Source organism: Moschus berezovskii, chromosome 1 (genome assembly GCF_049115385.1).
Source record: "Moschus berezovskii isolate FMDL1 chromosome 1, NW_MosBer_1.0, whole genome shotgun sequence".
In the NCBI taxonomy this organism is placed as follows: domain Eukaryota; kingdom Metazoa; phylum Chordata; class Mammalia; order Artiodactyla; family Moschidae; genus Moschus; species Moschus berezovskii.
Genome location: NC_142460.1, coordinates 9,771,488 through 9,793,239, shown reverse-complemented (window position 1 = coordinate 9,793,239; position 21,752 = coordinate 9,771,488). Strand labels below are relative to the sequence as shown.

The 21,752-nt window shown below is 40.0% G+C and overlaps 1 protein-coding gene across 1 annotated transcript in view; it reads left to right on the top strand.

The window, feature by feature from the left end:
- The window catches only part of COL6A6 (collagen type VI alpha 6 chain), a 163,851-nt gene that overhangs the window by 86,134 nt on the left and 55,965 nt on the right, over nucleotides 1-21,752 (top strand). The window contains exons 14-23 of the mRNA XM_055416583.2: nucleotides 1,281-1,352; nucleotides 1,437-1,463; nucleotides 1,792-1,836; nucleotides 1,925-1,978; nucleotides 2,741-2,803; nucleotides 9,146-9,211; nucleotides 10,424-10,477; nucleotides 17,039-17,074; nucleotides 18,802-18,864; nucleotides 20,501-20,563. Of these exons, the coding sequence (XP_055272558.2) occupies nucleotides 1,281-1,352; nucleotides 1,437-1,463; nucleotides 1,792-1,836; nucleotides 1,925-1,978; nucleotides 2,741-2,803; nucleotides 9,146-9,211; nucleotides 10,424-10,477; nucleotides 17,039-17,074; nucleotides 18,802-18,864; nucleotides 20,501-20,563 (543 nt within the window). The remainder of the gene's footprint in view (nucleotides 1-1,280; nucleotides 1,353-1,436; nucleotides 1,464-1,791; nucleotides 1,837-1,924; nucleotides 1,979-2,740; nucleotides 2,804-9,145; nucleotides 9,212-10,423; nucleotides 10,478-17,038; nucleotides 17,075-18,801; nucleotides 18,865-20,500; nucleotides 20,564-21,752) is intronic.

Here is a 21,752-nt window from a genome sequence, read left to right as displayed (position 1 = left end):
TCAGTCATGTCCAGCTCTTTGTGACCCCGTGCACTGCAGCACGCCAGGCCTCCCCGTCCATCACCAACTCCCGGAGATTACTCAAACTCATGTCCATCGAGTCGGTGATGCCATCCAACCATCTCATCCTCTGTCGTCCCCTTCTCCTCCTGCCCCCAATCCCTCCCAGCATCAGGGTCTTTTCCAACGAGTCAACTCTTCGCACGAGATGGCCGAAGTATTGGAGTTTCAGCTTCAACATCAGTCCTTCCAATGAATATTCAGGACTGATCCCCTTCAGCATGGACTGGTTGGATCTCCTTGCAGTCCAAGGGGCTCTCAAGAGTCTTCTCCAACACCACACTTCAAAAGCATCAGTTCTTCAGTGCTCAGCTTTCTTTATAGTCCAACTCTCACATCCATACATGACTACTGGAAAAACCATAGTCTTGACTAGACAGATCTTTGTTGGCAAAGTAACGTCTCTACTTTTTAATATGCTGTTATAGCTTTTCTTCCAAGGAGCAAGTGTCTTTTAATTTCATGGCTGCAGTCACCATCTGCAGTGATTTTGGAGCCCGAGGAAATAACGTCTCTCACTGTTTCCATGATGTTCAAGCACAGGATTAAAAACAGCTAAGGCGTGGGTTTAGAAAGCATGCTCAGGCAACGTCATGGAGGATGGCGAGGTAGGGGTTTGCAAGTGGAAGTCTTCCAGCAGCAGGTGCAGCACGAAGTTAGAGCAGCGTGAATAGATGTGTTAAGGAGGTTGAATGGATGTACCTTGGTGACCACCTGGGGAGAGAGTGGCTGAGGATGACATCTTTGTTTCAGCTCACAAGACTGCACCAGCTGGTGGGATTACCGAGACCAGGATCGCAGGGGTGGTTTTGGGTTAAAGATAGAAAGAGAGAAAGGGAAGGAATTTGGTCAAGAAATCTGGCCCTTGTTTAGGTCATACCTAGAGCATCCTGCTCGGATGTCTCATCAGTTCTTCGTTGTCTATTCCTGGAATGTCTTCTGAAATCTTGAGAATGCATTTTAGATGCCAGCTGTTGTCTGTCTGTTTTACTTAGATACTACGCCACCCTGGAGAGTATCCAGCTGGGATCCAACACAGAGGGTTGTCATCAGAGTAGCTCTGATTTACTTCCACTGTCAGTTTTTATATGCATGAATTCTGGGTTATAAACCCATGAGCAGTTGCACTTTCTTTTATCCAACACAAAGGTTGTCAGATTTCCAAGACAGATTCCAGATGACAATAGGAAAAGCTTGTCTGAGTATGTGGTCTTCCTTAGGGAGAAAGAGGAGCCAGTGGACCCGTCGGAGAACAAGGCACTAAAGGATGCTATGGTGCCAAAGGCCCAAAGGTAAGGATGCACGAAGCACTGTGAAGTCTTCCCAATGTTAATTCCTTTTCTTACACTAACCCCTGCTGTCCTTTCTATTTTCAGGGAAACAGGGGGCTGAATGGACAGGAGGTATGTTACCAAGCATCATTTATCTGCCTATCTGTTACCTAGAAATATTTTTATTTTGAGGTGATTGACCAGTAGATTGTACAAATGAAGCTTTGTTGACCTTCCTTTTTATTGCTGATCATTTCATTTTGTTTACTCATGCCTTTTATTGCAGGCAATGTTTGTTATTGGTTGACAATTTCTATGACTCAGTAATCTTGAATATGACCCAGGGCCAGCCTAGCAAAGAGCGTGTATATGGAACACAAAATTAGACTTTTTATTTGGTGTCTGGCTTCTTTCCACGTAAATGCAATGCACTGTATTCTGATCACATCTGTCTTTTCAGGGAGAAGTTGGGGAAAGTGGAATTGATGGGTTAAATGGAGAACAGGTAGAACCTTCTCTGCATCATGAAAACCCTCTGAGCTAGTTCTCATTAAGAAAATGAGAATTTGAGTTTCTTGTTCTCTGCGTTTTAGGGTGACAGTGGTCTTCCTGGAGCAAAAGGAGAGAAAGGCAATGAAGGAGCCCAGGTAGGCATTCAATAAGGGGACAAGGTAGAAACTGTACTGGGAATTCAAGGTGTGACTAACAGTAAGACAGCTACACAAGGTATAGCTGTCAGCTAGGATCATGAAAGTGTTTTAGGATGATCAGAAGACCCCAACTGCACGCAACAAGAAACATTAACTTCTGATGTGTCTGGGAAGCTCAGCTGACCTCGGCAGTGCATGGCTGACCTTGGCTGTGTCTGCAGGTTGGCCGGGAGCATTCTTTCACTTGTCTCTTATTCTCCTTCTGGGACCAGAGCGCTGCCCGGCCATGTTGACCTTTTATGGCTGTGGCTGAAGAGCACGGGGTCCAGTAGGAACACACAAGCTCTCTCGAGGCCCCTGGGGACCTCGGCTTGGCACTCTCATGGCGACGCTGTAGATCTTATTCTTTCTGTTGACCAGAATGAGCCGTGATCAAACTCAGGGGTATAATCTCTCTGAATCTCAGTTGCCTCATCAAAAGAAGGATAAAACCAATACCTGGTGCATACAGTAGCTCTAAAGAAAAGACGGACGAGACAATGGATTTGTCTGGAACGTAGGGTTCACCACTGTGGTGAACAATTGTGGCCGCTTTTAAATTATTCACATGGTGCCTGGGACTACTGGTTGTTCGTCTTCCCCACAAATAACTGTAGTAGGAAAACATTTAATAATTCAAATCAGGGAGAAGATAAGCTCCTTGTTTGTATTAACATCATTTAAAATTCTTGTCCGTCTTCTCCTGTGTGTTGACTTTAGGGAATCCCGGGAGAGAGAGGAATTTCTGGGGACCGTGGAGCACAGGGCTTGCGTGGAGACCCAGTAAGTATGCTTGGACCAAGGGGCTGCACACTAACGTCATGTCAGGGCTCATTTCCCATCAGCGCTTCTGGTGGGGAGAGGGAGCACCACTCTAAAGTACTCCCGTAGCAGTTCTGAATTGAAATCTTCTTGGGCACAACTGTTCAGAGTTTTAAAAGCAAGTCCCTTGTGCCCGATACTCTTCATGTACAAGGTGAGTAGGGACAGTGAGACGGTCTTGCCACTGTTTGCATTTGTAATTTTTGAGAAAACATTTTCAGAACTTTCTTGTGCTTCAGAGCTATGAAGGAATTCCACTTCATTCCATTATCTTCCTCAGGGTACCTTAAAAATATGGACAGGGTGAAAGAAATGGAGCCATCTCTTTTTTCTCTTCTCCAGGAGTCTTTCTCCATTGAGAATATTAGCTTCATTTCCTTGAGTCCAAGTCAGCTAAAAGTACATTAGGCAAAATGGATAACCCAGAAATACCTGCTTTAATAGGGATGCAACCCAGTTGAGTTGGCATAACCTACACCAAAACAAACAGGACACGTGCCAACCTAGGGGATATGCCAAGTCCATTGGACGTCAGTACTCTAGGACTTTGATCACCCACACATCAATCTTCAAAACCTTAACGAATTAGGATTTTGTAGGTTTTTTTAAACATTCATTAAAACTATAGAAATTGAGATATAATTGTATATGCAAAGTGATCTCTATATAACATTGTGTACGTTTAAGGCGTACAGCAGTTTATTTTGATATAGTTATATATTAGGATTACCACCTTCAGTTCAGTTCAGCTCAGTCGCTCAGTCGTGTCCGACTCTTTGCCCCAGTGACTGCAGCACACCACACCTCCCTGTCCACCATCAACTCCCAGAGCCTGCTCAAACTCATGTCCATCAAGTCGGTGATGCCATCCAGCCATCTCGTCCTCTGTCGTCCCCTTCTCCCACTGCCTTCAGTCTTTCCCAGCAACAGGGTCTTTTCCAGTGAGTCAGTTCTTCCCATCAGGTGGCCAAAGTATTGGAATTTCAGCTTCACCATCAGTCCTTCCAATGAACACCCAGGACTGATCTCCTTTAGAATGGACTGGTTGGATCTCCTTGCAGTCCAAGGGACTCTCAAGAGTCCTCTCTAACACCACAGTTCAAAAGCATCAATTCTTTGGCACTCAGCTTTCGTTATAGTCCAACTCTCACATCCATACATGACTACTGGAAAAACCATGGTTTTGACAATGTGGACCTTTGTCAGCAAAGTAATGTCTGCTTTTTAATATGCTGTCTAGATTGGTCATAGCTTTTCTTATAAGGAGCAAGCGTCTTTTAATTTCATGGCTGCAGTCAGCATCTGCAGTGATTTTGGAGCCCAAGAAAATGAAGCCTGTCACTGTTTCCACTGTTTCCCCATCTATTTGCTGTGAAGGGATGGGACCAGATGCCATGATCTTAGTTTTTTGAAAATGAATATTTCATTGTGTGAATATTCCTTGATCTGCTTCTCCATTCTGCTACTGATAGACATTTCAGTTGTTCCAGATTTTGCTCTTGTAAGTGACACTGGTATAGACATTCTTGTGTGTGTCCTTCGTACACATTTCTACTGGGTCTGCACTTTGGGAGTAGACTGTCTGGATGGTCTTCGCTTAAATCTTTACGGCCAAACAGTTTTCCAAGAAGTTTGCACTGATTCATACCCCCACTATCAATGCACCAGAGCAGTGTGCCACAACCATCAGAAGTCCTGAAATGTATAAAACTAACAGTGCTAAGTGCCGCTAAGGATGGAGGCAACTGGGAATGTCACAGGACTTTAATACCTCCTCCTCCAGTACACAGTGGCTGTTCAGAGGAAGAATTTGGTACCACACATAGTGACAAATATCAATGTTATGTATGCATTGGAGAGAACTCTATTTAAAAGCAGAGGAATTTGCACTTTAAGATAACATCGACATCTGATAATACTCTGATAACTCAAGAGTTTCAAACAACTTCAAAATGTCTAATTAGAAATAAAAATCTATCCACAAATAAGAGTAATGAAGAAATAGTAGTTGAAATGCAAAGCCATTTCAGTCATTGGTATATGATGGCCAAAAATTCACTTGGGGTATTGCTATAAAATTGTGACTCACTTTAATCAGAATCCCCTCTAATTATCTGCTAAATTGTCTGTAAGATTGTGTAACACCTTTAAGAGAATCTGAATACTGTAAAAATACTTTTATTTAAAGAGAAATATTCATGACTTCAAGGTGGCTGAAAATACAACCCATGGGATCTTCCCTGTGATGTGATGTCAGTATACTGACTTACGATGGTTTTTCAATAAATAATAACTCTTCCCAGCCACTTAGGAATGTACATCTCCAATCAGTGAAAGCTCTCTGTACTTTTTCCATGTATTTTTTGGTGGGTTACTATATGGGGAAAAATGGGGAGGGCAAGATTGATAGAATAAGTACGACTTAGGCATAATCTACATGCAAATGGACAAATTCCTGAAAATACATGCTTTACTCAGAGAGAGTTTTTGATCACATAAAAGCTAGTTTGTTTGAAATTTACCATTTTGACATAAATATTTTAATTTGTTTTATTGAAATACAGTTCATTTACACTGTTGTGCTAATTTCTGTTATATAGAAAAATGATTCTGATATATATATATATATACAAAGAATATATATTCTTTTCCATTATCGTTTATCACAGGACATTGAATATAGTCCTGTGATAAACCATTGAATATAGTCCAGGGTTTCCCTGGTGGCTCAGACTGAAAAGAATCTACCTACATGCGGGAGACGGGGGTTCGATTCCTGAGCCGGGAGGATCCCCTGGAGAAGGCAATGGCACCCCACTCCAGTGCTCTTGCCTGGAAAATCCCCTGGACGGAGGAGCCTGGTGGGCTGCAGTCCACGGGGTCGCCGAGAGTCGGTCACGACTGCGCGACGTCACTTACTGACTACAGTTCGCTGTGCTTGTTGCTTGTGCATTCTGCACGTAATCATTTGCATCTGGTCGTCTCAAAGTTCTGTTCCTTCCCGCCCCAACGCCTACCCTGGGCAACCACAAGTGTTTTCTCTATGTCTGTGCGTCTGTGTCTGTTTCAAGATAAGTTCATTTGTGTCATATTTTAGATTACACATAGAAGTGATGTCATATGATATTTATCTTTCTCTGTCTGACTTATTTCCCTTAGTGTGATAATCACTGGGTCCATCATGTTGCTACAAATGGCATTTATTTCATTCTTTATGTGGCTGAGTAGTATTCCATTGTGTATATATATTTTATCTTCTCTATCCATTCATCTGTCGATAGGCATTTAGGTTGCCTCTATGTCTTGGCTATTATAAATACTGCTACAGTGAACACTGGGGGCATATAACTTTTTGTTATAGTTTTTTCCTGATATATACCCAGGATTGGGATTGCTGAATCATACAGCAACTGCTTAGTTTTTTGAGGAACCTCCATACAGTTCTCCATAACGACTGTACCCCTTTGAACTCCTACCAACAGTGTAGGAGAGTTCCATTTTCTCCACAGCCTCATTGGTATTTGTTACTTGTGGACTTTTTAATGATGGCCATGTTGACCTGTGTAAGGTAGTATCTCATTAAAGTTTTGATTTACATTCCTCTGTTGGCAGTGTTGAGCATCTTTTCATGCACCTGTTGGCCATCTGTATTTATTCTTTGCAGAAATGTCTGTTTAGATCTTCTGCCCATTTTTTGATTGGGTTGTTTGTTTCTTTATTACTGAGTTGTATGAGCTGTTTATAGATTTTGGAAATTAAGCCCTCGTTGGTCGCATCCCTTGCAAATGTTTTCTTCCAGTCTGTATGTTTTCTTTTCATTTTGTCAGTGGTTTCCTTTGCTGTGCAAAAGTTTGATTAGGTCCCACTTGTTTATTTTTGCTTTTATTTCTATTGTCTTGGTAGACTGATCTAAATATATTGGTAGAATTAAATTTCTTGTAATTTGAGGGAAGGCTGAGGTAGATCATTTGAGCTACGCTTTGGTAAAGTTCATCATTCTAAAACATACCATTATTAGAAGCCCATGTTTAATCATAAATTTGTATTAAGTGATACTCTTTTGTCCAATTTCATAAAAAATTAAAGAGTGGGCCAGATCACATTCAGACTGACAACACAGCTAGTCTGCATGGAAAGTAGGACATTATGTTCTGTAGCATATGCTGGCATATGATTTTTTATGTCGTCTCTTCAATCAAATAGTGAAGTTTTGGACCATAGTAAGCAGTGTGCATACCCAGTGGAAGAAAATTTTGGACTTTACCTTCCTTTTTTTCATTGGTGTTCTAATGAAAATATAATTCTTTAATATTGTAATTCATCAGATAAATATTAAACAAGAGTAAAACAGAAGATATAAGGAAATAATCTTTGGCTTTGGTATGTGGGGAAGAGAAATAATTATTCATCTAAGTTTTAGCACTATCAGTTGTAAAGTAAATTCTAGGCCCATGTTTTTTTACTCTGTCAGCCTATAAGCTCTCTGAGTGTAGAAATTGCATGTTTAAAAAGGTTCCAAAGTATCTGGAATGATGCTCTGGTCCTGTTGGTGATCTCAAATTACTTACTGATTGATGAAGGTCATCTAGTCTGCTATTAGCCAAGCAGCCAGGCAGCTGCCCTTCCCTCTTCATTTACTGGTGAACTGGCTGCTTCAGTTGATCATCTGGGTATCATGGCTGTGCTGTTTGTGGTCTGAACTACCCAAGAGAGGAAGCTTTCAGTTTGGCCTGCCTAGGGTAACATCCCATAATGTGTGCCTGTTTTCAGTGCTCCTGCTAGAACATCTGTGTAAATATCGAGAAAAACTCAAGATTCCAGGACTTTCTGAAAACCAGGAAAGTAGGAATAAGTCAATGGTGTTAGAAGGTGGCCAGGGACCCAGGGGGAGAAGGAGAGCATGGGTGGCAGATAAAGTCCTCAGCGCTGTTCAGAGAACTCATGTTCTTGGGGCAGAACCCACTACAAACCTTTGCCTTCAATATTACTCAGCCGTAAAAAACATAATGCCATTTGCAGAAAAATGGATGGACCTAGAGTTTATCATACTAAGTGAGGTAAGCCAGAGAGAGAAAGATAAATATCATATGATATCACTTATATGGGTAATCTAAAAAAAATGATACAAATGAACTCATTTACAATTGACCTACAACCATAGAAAACAAATGTATGGTTACCAAAGGGGAAGGCAGAGTAGGGATAAATTAGGAGTTTGGGATTAACATACACACACTATGTACTGTTCACCTGCTAAGTCATGTCCGACTCTTTGTGACCCCATGGACAGCATCACGCCAGGCTTCCCTGTCCTTTGCCATCTCCCAGAGTTTGCTTAAACTCATGTCCACTGAGTTGGTGATGCCATCCAACCATCTCGTCCTCTGTTGTCCCTTCTCCTCCTGCCTTCAATCTTTGCCAACATCAAGGTCTTTTCCAATGAGTCAACCCTTTGCATCAGGTGGCCAAAATATTGGAGCTTCAGCATCAGTCCTCCCAATGAATATTCAGAATTGATTTCCTTTAGGATCAACTGGTTTGATCTCCTTGCTGTCCAATGGTTTCTCCAAAGTCTTCTCCAGCAATATAGTTTGAAAGCATCAATTCTTAAACCCAGATATACACACTACTACATATAAAACAGATAAACAACATGGCCCTGCGGTAGAGCACAGAGAACTCTACTCAGTACCTTGTAATAATCTATAAGGGAAAAAAATCTGAAAACGAATACACACACACACCCACACCCACACACACACACACATATATATATATACATATATAAAACTGAATCACTCTGCTGTACACCCGAAACTAGCACACTGTTGGAAATCAACTAGACTTCAATAAAAACAGATGAATGAAAAAAAAACTTTGCCTTCCCCAAGGGCAGGGCATGGGGGGTAAAATCTACCAACTCTCAAATATAAACTTGCTGAGGCCCCAAGAAAGAAGACCAGAAGCTAAGAGAAAGCGGGTAGTGGCAAGAAGGAAACACCTCCAGACCCAGGATAGGAGTTGTCCTAAACACAACTCATGTCTCCCTGTCCCCTCGGCTGTGTTCCATCATGAGTTCTTGCTTGGGCCCCACACACTTGCCTTAGGTCTCCATGCTCTTCTGCTAATGCAGAGCTTGGGAGCAAAAGAAGATATTTATAAGCCATTTATAATTTAGCCTACTTCTGCTTTCAAATGGGTTAACCTTCTCTTGTCACATTTTTGGGGGGTGACCAGGTATGTTACAACCATATTATGTTGTTAAGGAGAAATGTTCAAAGCCTATTATTTTCTATTTTTTAGGGAGTTCCTGGATTTGACAATAGCGTAGAGGGACCCAAGGGCTTGAAAGGAGAACTCGGAAGACAGGTAACTATGGGCTTTTGGAAGTAACTTTGTTAATATATGACAATGGTGGGCCCAGGGTTTTAGTGATAGAATATGAAATGCATATAAAGAATTTGGAATCAGAGTGAATATACCTGATACAGAAAATCTATTTTTAGAAGCAGAAAGATATTTTTTATTCTTCCTTATTTGCTGCACTGGAACTTAAGACACATTCTCTCTTCCGAATCTGATGCAAAGATCTAACCTCTGATTTAAAATGTAGGGCTAGCTGATAGAAAGCACGAGCAAAAGAACGGCGGGCCTTCCCAGGATCCAGAGGACACATATATTAAAAAGATATCGCATTATACTTGGTACCTGACTTTAAAAAAAAAGAAGCAGAGAGAGACTAAGATCTGATAGATATCTATAGGCTGCACTCTCAAGGCAAGTCTCTTGAGATTAGTCTTATGGGATAGCATACGTCTAAATCTGATCATGTGAGCTTGTTTTTCAGAACTTTAGGAAAACAATTGTCTGGAAAATGTGTGTCACTGGATTCATGGTGAGGAAGTTCTTTGGTGACTCCACCTGTGAGAAAGCCCTTTGAGAAAAGGCCTAGCCTCCATTTCAGGATCTGTTCCTTAGCCACTCTGTGGCCTCAGCTACTTTTCTACAGGCCTCTGCTTTCTCATCTTCAAAACTGGACAAGTAACCTACTTTGCAAAGGGATGTGGGATTTCATTGACAGAGTCTGCTACATCATAAACCTCCAGAGAATGTTACCTGTCATTTTTTATTAAGTGGCCAGGGTATGTCTTGTCATAGACTCTATGTCCCCTTTTCCTACCTTGGGAAGACTTGGGAGATTTTATTCAGATTAGGGTGCTAATTAGGCTGTTACACAGTCTAGCCAGACAGAACAGGAAGTCCCAAGGGAGAAATCCACACAAGTCGTAGCCATCCCATCACACGGATGATTCTCGGCAACGCAGTGGGGACAGTTCGGTTGAAATACTCTTAACTCACAGCCCAAACACAAGTTAGACGGTGGTGATGAGCAGATGAGGCCACATCACACCCGCAGAAGGGTGTGGTTTGTGACCGGTGGGTTAGGCCTCATCCCTCAGGGAGGATAAGTCTAACCTGTGTGTCCCCATCCGCCCTCCCGGGAACACAGCAAGCCAATGCTGAGAAGCGCTTTTGTCAGTGCCGTGTCATTATTGTCACACCTGTCTGTTTCTTTGACAGGGAAGAAGAGGCTGGCCAGGCCCCCCTGGAACTCCTGGCTCCAGAAGGAAGACAGTAAGCACACATATAGACAAAGTGGCCCACTCTGGAGGAGCCTGAACTGGGGCGATGAAATGGCTGATGGCGGGGCGGTTCCCCGGGACTTACTACCCTGGGGAAACTGACTCAGGGCGGAGCTGGCAAAGGACGCAGGAAGGGCCCTGAAGCCGAGGCGAGACGGTGCTGGCTGCAGGGGAAATGACCACATCGGAGGAAAGCGCTGGGCAAGGAGAACGCAAGAGTAGCCAACTAGGGGAAGAGTAGTCAAAGTCTGGCCTGCTCACTAGGCCCACTGAGGTTTTAAGTCCAAGACTCCATTCCTCTGCCAAGTTTTCTGACTGCTTAGAAAAGTCAGCCCTGATGCGAGTTCTCTGTTCTCCTTTCCATTTTCTCTGACTCGAAAAGAAGAGGAATGTGTTCCAAGATGTAAAAATATTTTCTTGGATGAACTACAATATATGGTTCTGTGAACTTCTCCTCAGAAAACAGAATGCGTAATAAGTGCAATATATTAAACGTTTTTATTTGTGCTAAATTTTTAAATGTCATAAATATATATTTTACTGAGATATAGTTGATAGATAATATTATATTAGTTTCAGATGCACACCATGATTCCATGTATGTATGTGTTACAAGATGATCACCATTCAGCTAGTAAGTCTACTTAACATCCATCACCACACATAGTTATGATTCTTTGTTTCTTGTGATGAAAACTTTTTAAGATCTACTCTGGTGTTGTGTAGTTGCTATGTTGTGTCCAGTTCTTTTATGATCCCATGGACTGTAGCCCACCAGACTCTTCTGTCCATGGGATTTCCCAGGCAAGGATACTGAAGAAAAAAAAGAATACTGAAGAGGGTTGCCATTTCCCTCTCCAGGGGATCTTCCTAACCCAGGGATTAAACCTGTGTCTCCTGCACTGACAGAAGGATTCTTTACCACTGAGCCACCAGGGAAGCCCTTCTACTCTCTTAGCAACTTTTAAATATACAATATAGTAGTATTGGGCTTCCCTAGTGGCTCAGCAATAAAGAATCTGCCTGCCAATGCAGGAGATGCAGGCTCAATTCCTGGGTCAGGAAGATCCCCTGGAGAAGGAAATGGCAACCCACTCCAGTATTCTTGCCTGGGAAATCCCATAGAGAGAGGAGCCTAGTCCATGGGGTTGCAAAAGAATAAGACACAGTGCAGCAACTACACAACATACTATTATTGACTATAGTTACCGTGTGAAGTGAAGTGAAGTGAAAGTCATTCAGTCGTGTCCGACTCTTTGCAACCCCATGGACTAACCCGTGGAATTTTCCAGGCCAGAACACTGGAGTGGCCAGCCTTTCCCTTCTCTTGGGGATCTTCCCAACCCAGAGATCGAACCCAAATCCCTGACATTGCAGGCAGATTCTTTACCACTGAGCCACCAGGGAAGCCCAAGAATACTGGAGTTGGTAGCCTATCCCTTCTCCAGGGAATTTTCCCGTCTTAGTAATCTAACTGGGGTCTCCTACACTGGCAGGCAGATTCTTTACCAACTGACCTATCATGCTATACATTAAATCCCATGACATTGATTTTCTAACTGGAAGTTTATGCCTTTTGATTCCCTCCACCCATTTCACACCAACCCCCACTCCTCATCTCTGTTCTCTGTATCTATGAGTTTAGTTGGTTGGTTGATTTGTTTTGTTAAGATTCCACATATAAGTGAGATCATAGGGTCTTTCTCTGATTTATTTCACTTAGTGTGATGCCTTCAGGACTTCCCTGTAGCTCAGACGGTAAAGAATCCTCCTGCAATGCAGGAGACCCAGGTTTGACCCCTGGTTCAGGAAGATCCCCTGGAGAAGGGAATGGCTACCCACTCCAGTATTCTTGCCTGGAGAATCCCATGGAGAGAGGAGCCTGGTGGGCTACAGTCCATGGGGTTGGAAAGAGTCGGTCATGACTGAGCAAGTAACACTAGTGCCTTCAAGGTCCATCCATGTTGTCACAAGTGGCAAGATTTCCTTCTTTTTAATGACTGAAGAATATTCCACTGTGTGTATATGTGTATACACACACACATATACACACACATGGTGGCTATATCTTTTTGAGTTCGTGTTTTTGTTTCCTTTGGATAAATACCCAGAAGTGGAATTTCTGGATGATATGGTATTTCTATATTTAAGTTTTTTGAGGACACTCCATACTGCTAAAGAGATTATATATAATATATTTCTATAAAAACATATCTGAGAGCAAAATTAGGTCACCTGCTTATGAAACCTTTGCGGGGTCTTTGTTGTTATTTTTTTCAATAAGTACTTTTTAAAAGAGTTTCTGTGCTTGACTTCTTGGAGAAGTATTGACATTATAAAATAAAATCTTTCCCCATTAAGAAAAGGTAACTTTAATATACTTAAAGGCCTGCATTGGGTTCTGAACTAGAACCCAATATCTCTTCTCACTGTGCAACGTTTTCTTTCCATTCTTTATTTAGTTATCCAGCCTTTTCCGACTTCCTTCATCCCTCCCTACCCACTACACGTAGTGATAGATGTTAACTAAATTTATTAGCTGAATCGTGGTCTTCTTGCAATATATCCATATATCGTATCATTATGGTATACATCTGAAACTAACACAATTTTAACGTTTTAAATTTGAGGACAAATAAAAACTAGTTTAACACATTGCATTATTATGCATTGTATTTTCTGAGCAGAAGCTCATAAAACCAGCTATTATACTCCAACAAGAAAATATTTTATATGTTGGAACATACTTTTCTTCTTTGTAAGACAGAGAAAAATAAGAACAGGGATTATGTTTAAAACTTGCAGAATTTAATTGTTGGGAAAGCCCTTTCTAAAAATGCATCTAAAGATTTTTAAAAGTACATTTGCTATTTATTTGACTTTCTTAAAGGGTGTAGCCAGTTTACATACCCCAGGAAAGTATTTTGAACTTAAAGAATATCATCCAAAAAATCCTGGCATGGGAGATGAACTTTTCTTACTTTATAGAGGCTATAATCTCTCTGGAGGATAAGGCAATATCACCACGTATTAGCTCAACCACACAGCTCCTGAGAAATATGGCCCCTTCTTGAGTCATAGATTCAGCGGTGTCATTCAGGAGTAAAAGTAGAATTCCACCGAAAGATGGCAAAGTCAAAAGATTTTTTATACTACTCCACTTCTGTGCAACTCACCAAAAGCAATAAAAGAAATTTAAAATGAATTAACAAAATATGACCACAACTTCAAGCCACACATGATGACAGACACTGGCCAACTAGTTTATTTTTTAGAGGTTTTAGTTTATTTTGTTGAAATACAGTTGACTGTTGTATTAATTTCTGCTGTACAGCAAAGTGATTCAGTTATATGTATATGTATATATATGTATATTCCTTTCCATTATGTTTTATTACAGGATATTGAATAGAGTTCCTTGTGCTATAAAATAGGATCTTCTTTTCTACCCACTCTATATATGATAGTTTGCATCTGTTAATCCCAAACTACCCAGTCCATCACTCCCCTATATACTCTCCCCTCACGAGTCTGTTCTCTATGTCTATGAGTCTGTTTCTGTTTCATAGACATATCCATCTGTCTCCAATTTTAGATTCCACACATAAATGATACCATATGGTATTTGCCTTTCTTTTTCTGACTTACCTCACTTAGTATGACAATCTCTAGTCCATCCATGTTGCTGCAAATGACATTATTTCAATAATTTTTATGGCTAATATTCCATTGTATATATGTACCGCATCTGTTTCTGTTCATCTGTCAATAGACACTCAGGTCACTTCCATGTCTTGGCTATTATCAGTAGTGCAACAATGAACATTGGGGTACATATGCTTTTGAATTTATAGTTTTGTCTAAATATATGCCCAGGAATGGGATTGCTGGATCATCTGGCAACTTGATTTTTAGTTTTTTGAGGAACCTCCGCATTGTTCTCCATAGTAGCTGCATCAATTTATATTCCCAGTAACAGTGTAGGAGGGTTTCCTATTCTCCACAACCTTTCTCCACAGTCTCTCGACACAGCATTTGTTATTTGTAGATGTTTTAATGATGGCCATTCTGACTGGCGTGAAGTGGTTGTTCTTCAGTCCCTCAGTCGTGTCTGACTCTGCAGCCACATGGACTGCAGGACACCAGACTTCCCTGTCCTTCACCATCTCTAGGAGCTTGCTCAAACCCATGTCCATTGAGTCAGTGATGCCATCCAACCATCTCATCCTCTGTCATCCCCTTCTCCTCTTGTCTTCCCAGCATCAGGGTCTTTTCCAATGAGTCGACTCTTCCCATCTTGTGGCCAAACTTCAGCATCATTCCTTCTAATGAATATTCAGGATTGATTTCCTTTAAGGTTTACGAGTTTGATCTCCTTGCAGTCCAAGGGACTCTGAAGAGTCTTCTCAACACCATAGTTCAAAAGCATCAATTCTTTGGCATTCAGCCTTCTTGTGGTCCAATTCTCACATCCATACATGACTACTAGAAAAAGCATAGCTTTGACTAGATGGACCTTTGTCAACAAAATAATGTCTCTGCTTTTTAATACACTGTCTTGTGGTCATAACTTTTCTTCCAAGGAGCAATCATCTTTTAATTTCATGGCTGCAGTCACCATCTGCAATGGTTTTGGAGCCCCCCAAAATAAAGTCTGTCACTGTTTCCCTTGTTTGCTCGTCTGTTTGTCATGAAGTGATGTGACCGGATGCCTTGATCTTAACTTTTTGAATGTTGATTTCTAAGCCAGCTTTTTTCCTCTCCTCTTTCACCTTCATCAAGACACTCTTTAATTCCTCTTCACTTTCTGTCGTAAGGGTGGTGTAATCTGTGTATCTCAGGTTATTGATATTTCTCCCAGCAATCTTGAATCCAGCTTGTGCTTCATCCAGCCCAGCATTTCACATGATGTACTCTGCATGTAAGTTAAATAAGCAGGGTGACAATATACAGCCTTGACACACTTCTTCCCTGATTTGGAACCAGTCCATTGTTCCATGTCCAGTTCTAAGTGTTGCTTCTTGACCTGCAGACAGATTTCTCAGGAGGCAGGTAAGATGCTCTGGTATTTCCATCTCTTTAAGAATTTTCTACCATTTGTTGCGATCCCACAGTCAAAAGCTTTAGAGCAGTCAGTGAAGCAAAAGTAGATGTTTTTCTGGAACTCACTTGCTTTTTCTATGATCCAACGGTGTGAAGTACCACATTGTAATTTTGATTTGCATTTCTGTAGTAATTAGTGATGTTGAGCATCTGTTCATGTGCTTGTTGGCCATCTGTTTTTCTTCTTTGGAGAAATGTCTATTAAGTCATTTTTCAATTGGGAGAAACCCATATTTCTGTCTCCTGCTTTCTTATAGCACCTGATATATTCTGCCTTGTAAATACTTGTAGTATTTATCTCCTCCTCATTAACCCAAGTGGTGAGTATCTTCTGAGGTCAAGCACTGTATATCACCTTTATGATCCTATGGTCTCATCCTATATTCTTTGTGGACAGTAGATTTTGGATAGATATTTTTCTGAATGAAACTGCTGTGAATTGAACCAGAAAAGATAAAGCCTTGTGTGAAAGGAGTAGAGAAAACTGCTCTTCATCCCTCTGAAATGGATGTTTTGACATTCGTCATTTGTTGTTAAAGAAATAGGCCTCTAATCATATCCCCAGACACATAGTCTCTTTCCTAAATAACAAGAGATTTTCACTGAAATATATTTAGAAGAATTTAAAATTTTCAAGACCAGCCTCACATAGAAATTTGACTTGACTATCTCAAATAAATTTCCATCACAAAAATGTCTGATATGTATTGAATTTTACAAATCCTGGATATCAGTCATGCTATAATCAGAGTTAGACAATAAAATGTCTTTGTCTCTTGAGTCCCAGATTTATGAAATATTGATCTAGAAATACTCAGATTTTCACTTTATACATGAGAGTAGCAGGGAAAATCCATTTAGCCTAGCCATTTTTTTTTTATCAAGTATTTTGTTAACATACTAAATTGAGTAATCTTGAGTGCTTAAGTTGATTTTTCATTTTTGACAGGTAAGCATATCTGACTTCTTGAAGGGGAAAAGGGATAAAATTAGTTTTGCTATCATTAGCTTCTGAAGTCAATCCATAATAATGTTGATGAATTCTCCCAGTGTTTCCTCTGGCTTCCTGCCTTTTGGCCATTTCTACACTTAATTTCTGGCTTACTTGGTAGCACTTTGGAAAAATGAAAAGAAATACAATTCAAGTCAGCCAATTTTGGTGCTTATGCTAAGTTCTAGTAGTAATTTAGTAGACGATGAATTACTGACCACAATATGTTCCAACAAGTATGTATAGATTTACATTATGTATGGTTTTATTCATCTATTGCCCTAGGATAGAAATTCAGAGTTGGCAATATTTTGTTTTCATGGTGCAGTCAGTAATTTAAAGCAATATGTGGTAATTTTTTGCTTTAATGTCAATGCCCCAAGGGGTCTGTTATTAATTTAATTAAACTTCAAAAAGAATTTTTCAGGGTTAATGATATCTACTTTTTACCTATTGTAGGCAACTCATGGCCAGAGGGGACATACAGGCCCACAGGTACAGAGATCTTTTTTTATTTTTTTTATTTTCTAAACTGCCAATGATAAACAATGTGTGTCCAGTTAAGGAGCCTAAATAAAGCCTTTGGAAAGTCTAGATTTATTTTGCTTTTTGATAATATTGGTTGTGGAATCAAATTTGGGAAAACGTTTAGGCTATAACTTAAAGAACTCAAATCTTTAGAGACAATTAAATATGGTACTTTGATTAAAAAAACTCTAAATATTAAAGATAAGAAACAATACTTGGCCCAATTAGTGTTAAATTTAACTTTGTTTGGATTTCAAATACAAACTCTAGTAATTCAGGTTGTTTTCAGAAAAATAACGTACAATTTTATACCTAGCTATACTATGAGTGATTATATTTCCAGATAGAAAAAGACCAAGAATTTACTATCCACAGATGCTACACACACACACCTTTCTTTCCAATGTTTGTTCAGTTACCTCTGAAAGCTTATTCATAATTTGCATAAACCCCTTTTTAACCAAGGGAGTACAATAAAACTTTAATACAAATTGGATAATCTGAATGTTTTGTTCAAAAGTCGATCATGCCAACTGTCCTATTATATCCCCTTTGTACATGTTGATGATATATTATACATGAACTTACAATATTTATAAAAGAGCTGTGATTTAGAATTTTACAAAATTGAGGAAGCACACATCCTCAGATTGAAAATGCAATAAGGATAAATAATAAATCCGTTCACAGTCACATCATGGTAAAACTCCAGCAGGTTAAGGAAACATCGTAAACAGTACCAGCGAGAAAAAAACATTTTTACCCAAATGAAAGGAATAACCAGTTAGAACTGCAGCAGGCTTCTGCTCAGCAATACTTGCCAAAAACAGCAAAGTAATGTTTTGCAAGTGCAGAAGAAAAATAGCCTACAATTTTATACCTAGCTATACTATGAGTGATTATAAGACATTTCCAGGTAGAAAAAGACTAAGAATTTACTATCCACAGATGCCACACACACACACATACACATACACACACACGCTTTTCAAGGTTAGATTGCAACAAAATGGATAGCAAATGAAAAAAAAAATAGCATGAAATGAGTGAGATGAGGTTGGGGAGAGAAAGTGTTGAGAAATTTCCTCTTTATTATTTCCAGGAAAAGGCATCAGTGAGGGACAGTTAATCTCATCTAACTGTAACAACTGAGACATAAATGTAGGCTATCCAGTTGTCTAAATTAAACTTTTTAATCTTATTTGGAATTCTTATCTGTGGCAGAGTTCAAGGGCAATGTGAAGGGAATGCTCAACTTTTGATCCCTAGATATTTAAGTATTTGAATATAAATATAATGTAGTATTTGAATATAAATGTAATGGAAGATAGATACATGGAGATCTTTTCAGGAAATGTGAAGTGAATTGTGAGTTTTTTAGTCCAACACCCAAGTTTGGTACAGTGTATGACCAGTGTTACAGGCAAAGAAGGGAGTGTGTGTGTGTTTGTGTGTGCATGCACACAGTCATGAGGGGTTTAAAGAATGAAAGTAAATACACCAACATATTAAGCTGTGGTTGTCGCCCCTTGATGAGATGATGGAAGATTTTTGTTTCTCTTCTTGTATTTACATTTATTTTTCAAAAATCCTGCATTGCCATCATGATTGAAAAAATATTTAGAAACTTGCACATAAAGAAGACGAAATTTCTCAGAAAACAGTGTTAACAGTTTGATTCTCTCTCCCCATAGGGGAAACCAGGCATCCCAGGTCCAGATGGACTTGCAGGGTCACTGGGACTTAAGGGCCCTCAGGTACGTAACAAGACTAATCAGGCTATGAGAACAGAAAGAAGAATCTGAATGCTTAATAGAATACAATCTCCTTGCAGATTGTACAGATGTTTCAAGTGTTTTCAGAGTAATGAAGTAAGGAAGCAACACAGTCTTGACTTGTACAGCATTTGTACATGTTGGTGATATATATGAACTTACAATATTTATAAAGAGTTTTTCCCGGTCAGGAGGTGAAAAGGAAAGGAACACTGGGCAGCAGTCCCTGTACAGTGGTCCAGGCTGACTAGTGAATCCTAGGGAGATCTTGAGCCAAATGAAATACTGAGCCTCAAAACTGGGAATTTTGGTCAATTTAGCTATGCATCTGGATGCCTGTAATGTAGAAAAATTGGCTCTACCCTAGCAAAGAATACAGCTGAGGTCTTCAGTGGGAGTGATGTGTAGGCATCTTTCTAGCTCACTTCTCCAGGGAGCTGCCTCAAGCACTTTTTCCTTTGCAAAGAACAAGCCATGGTTGGCTCTTAACACTGCTTACATGAGGGGTAAGGAAACATGTGCCAGAAAGAGCAAAATGTAGCCTAAAGCAATCATGAGAAGGGAAGGGAAGTCCTCAGAAATGCTGAACAAAGGTCAGGAATAAGAAAGTTAAAATATTTTTTTTTTCCCTCTGAACTTTTACTTTTGAAATCTTAAGAAGTAAATTTGGTCTTTGGCAAATGCAGGACAGCAATGATCCTGCAGTTTTTCAAGGTTGTAATCTATGTAGCTAAAAAAAAGTAAAAGGAGGTAACTCTTATATGTTTGTAGCTTGCTGCATGGAAGTTGGGTAAAATATCCTTAAACATCAGAGGAGAAAGTTAATCCACATTTTATCAAGATTTCAGAGCAGTAAACAGTCTGCCCCGTGGCCCTCTATTGCTTTCTAGCTGTATTGCTTTTGTCTGTCTTACTTGTCTGCTGAGGAATGTTCACTTTTCTTACCTTCAAGTGAGAAATGTTTGTCACTGGGATTGTAGGGAAGCATTTCAATAGATTCTCTGGCTTTATTTCATGCTAAACAAGTAATACTACATCCTTTCATCCATTTTATAGGCTCTTGCTTTTTTATGACATAATTTAAAATGAGATGCAAAAGCCAAACACAGTATGAAGGTTTCTCTGCATGACATATGGAATCCAAAATTAATAGAAAACATAATACTCCAGATGTACAATTATCTAAATTTTGTCTTACAATGTGCTATGTCTTATTCATGACCAATCTTTAGTGTGGTTATTAAATTAAAAACCCACTTAATTATTCCAGTTTCAGATTTACATAAGTAAAAACTACTTTTAAAGTAACAGATACATGAATTTTAGTACAAAGATCCTTTAGAATAATTAGAAAGCAGTACTGGAAAATTCAGTGTTGCTGTTTAGCGTTTCTTCATTTTTACTACAAATGCCAAGCCTTTTAAGCACTAGATTGGACCCTTATGCCTTGGAGAGAAGGAGAACTTGACTGATCAAGACAGAACCAAAGGCATGAATGGAGTTCTCTTTTCGATTTCCATCCATGTTACTGACTTAGCATTTCCATTTTTAATATTCAAGTTAATATTCTAATGTTCTCTTTTAAGGAGAAAATAACGCTTTAATTCTCTATATGTAGGGTCCAAGAGGAGAAGCTGGTATGAAAGGAGAAAAAGGAAATCTGGGAAGTAAAGGTCCCCAGGTATGTCATGAGAGACAGTGACTGCATCTGGCTTTGATCTTGGCTTGAATGTGGATGACCTTGTGGTTGCCTTCCTCAGATGGAGGTATCCACTGCCTGTGAACCAGCAAAGTGTGTGAGGTTTTACCCCGGGGATCTATATGGTGGCTGTATCACGTTCTGGTCACTACCTTGCAGAGGGGTGTCATTATGTCAGACACAGAGGTGAAAATAACAGTTCAGCCATCACTGTGACGTCAAGAATTCCTTCTGTATGTAAATCAGCTCACATGACTCACTAATCTCAGTCTCAGGGGCTTACCTACCCTTGCACCCAGAACACAAACTACTTCAGTGGTCCTCAGCTAACCACACGTAAGAATCTCCTGGGAGGACTGTAAAACACCCTGCCACCTGGAATCCTCTCCAGACTCCTGAAATCCGAAGTCTCCTCAGGTGCTTCTAACATAAACACCCAGTATTGGAAGTGACTGTCCAACATCAGCACTTCACCTTCAAGATACTGAACAAACATAAAGAACTTAAATCACAGATTCTGGTTGAGCAGGTGTGAGATGGGGCTTGAGGTGCTACATTTTCAACAAGCTCATAGGTGATGCCAATGCTGCTGGTCCCTAGATCACACTTTGAGTAGTAAGTCTCCTACCTGCTATCATAGAATATATTTATTTTCTTAGCTTAACTATTTCTGAAATGGGCAAATTTAATTCATATGGCCATTATATCTACTACCTTGGGCAAGAATCCCTTAGAAGAAATGGAGTAGCCATCATAGTCAACAAAAGAGCCCAAAATGTAAGTACTTGGATGCAATCTCAAAAATGACAGAATGATCTCTGTTCCTTTCCAAAGCAAGACATTCAATATCACAGTAATACAAGTCTATGTCCCAACCACCAATGCCTAAGAAGCTGAAGCTGAATGGTTCTATGAAGACCTGTAAGACCTTCTAGAACTAACCCCCAAAAAAGATGTTCTTTTCATCATAGGGGGCTGGAAACCAAAAGTAGGAAGTCAAGAAATACCTGAAGTAACAGGCAAGCTTGGCCTTGGAGTACAGAATGAAGCAGAGCAAAGGCTAACAGAGTTTTGCCAAGAAAACACACTGGTCACAGCAAACGCCCTCTTCCAACAACACAAGAGACAGTTCTACACATCAACATCACCAAATGGTAAATACCAAAATCAG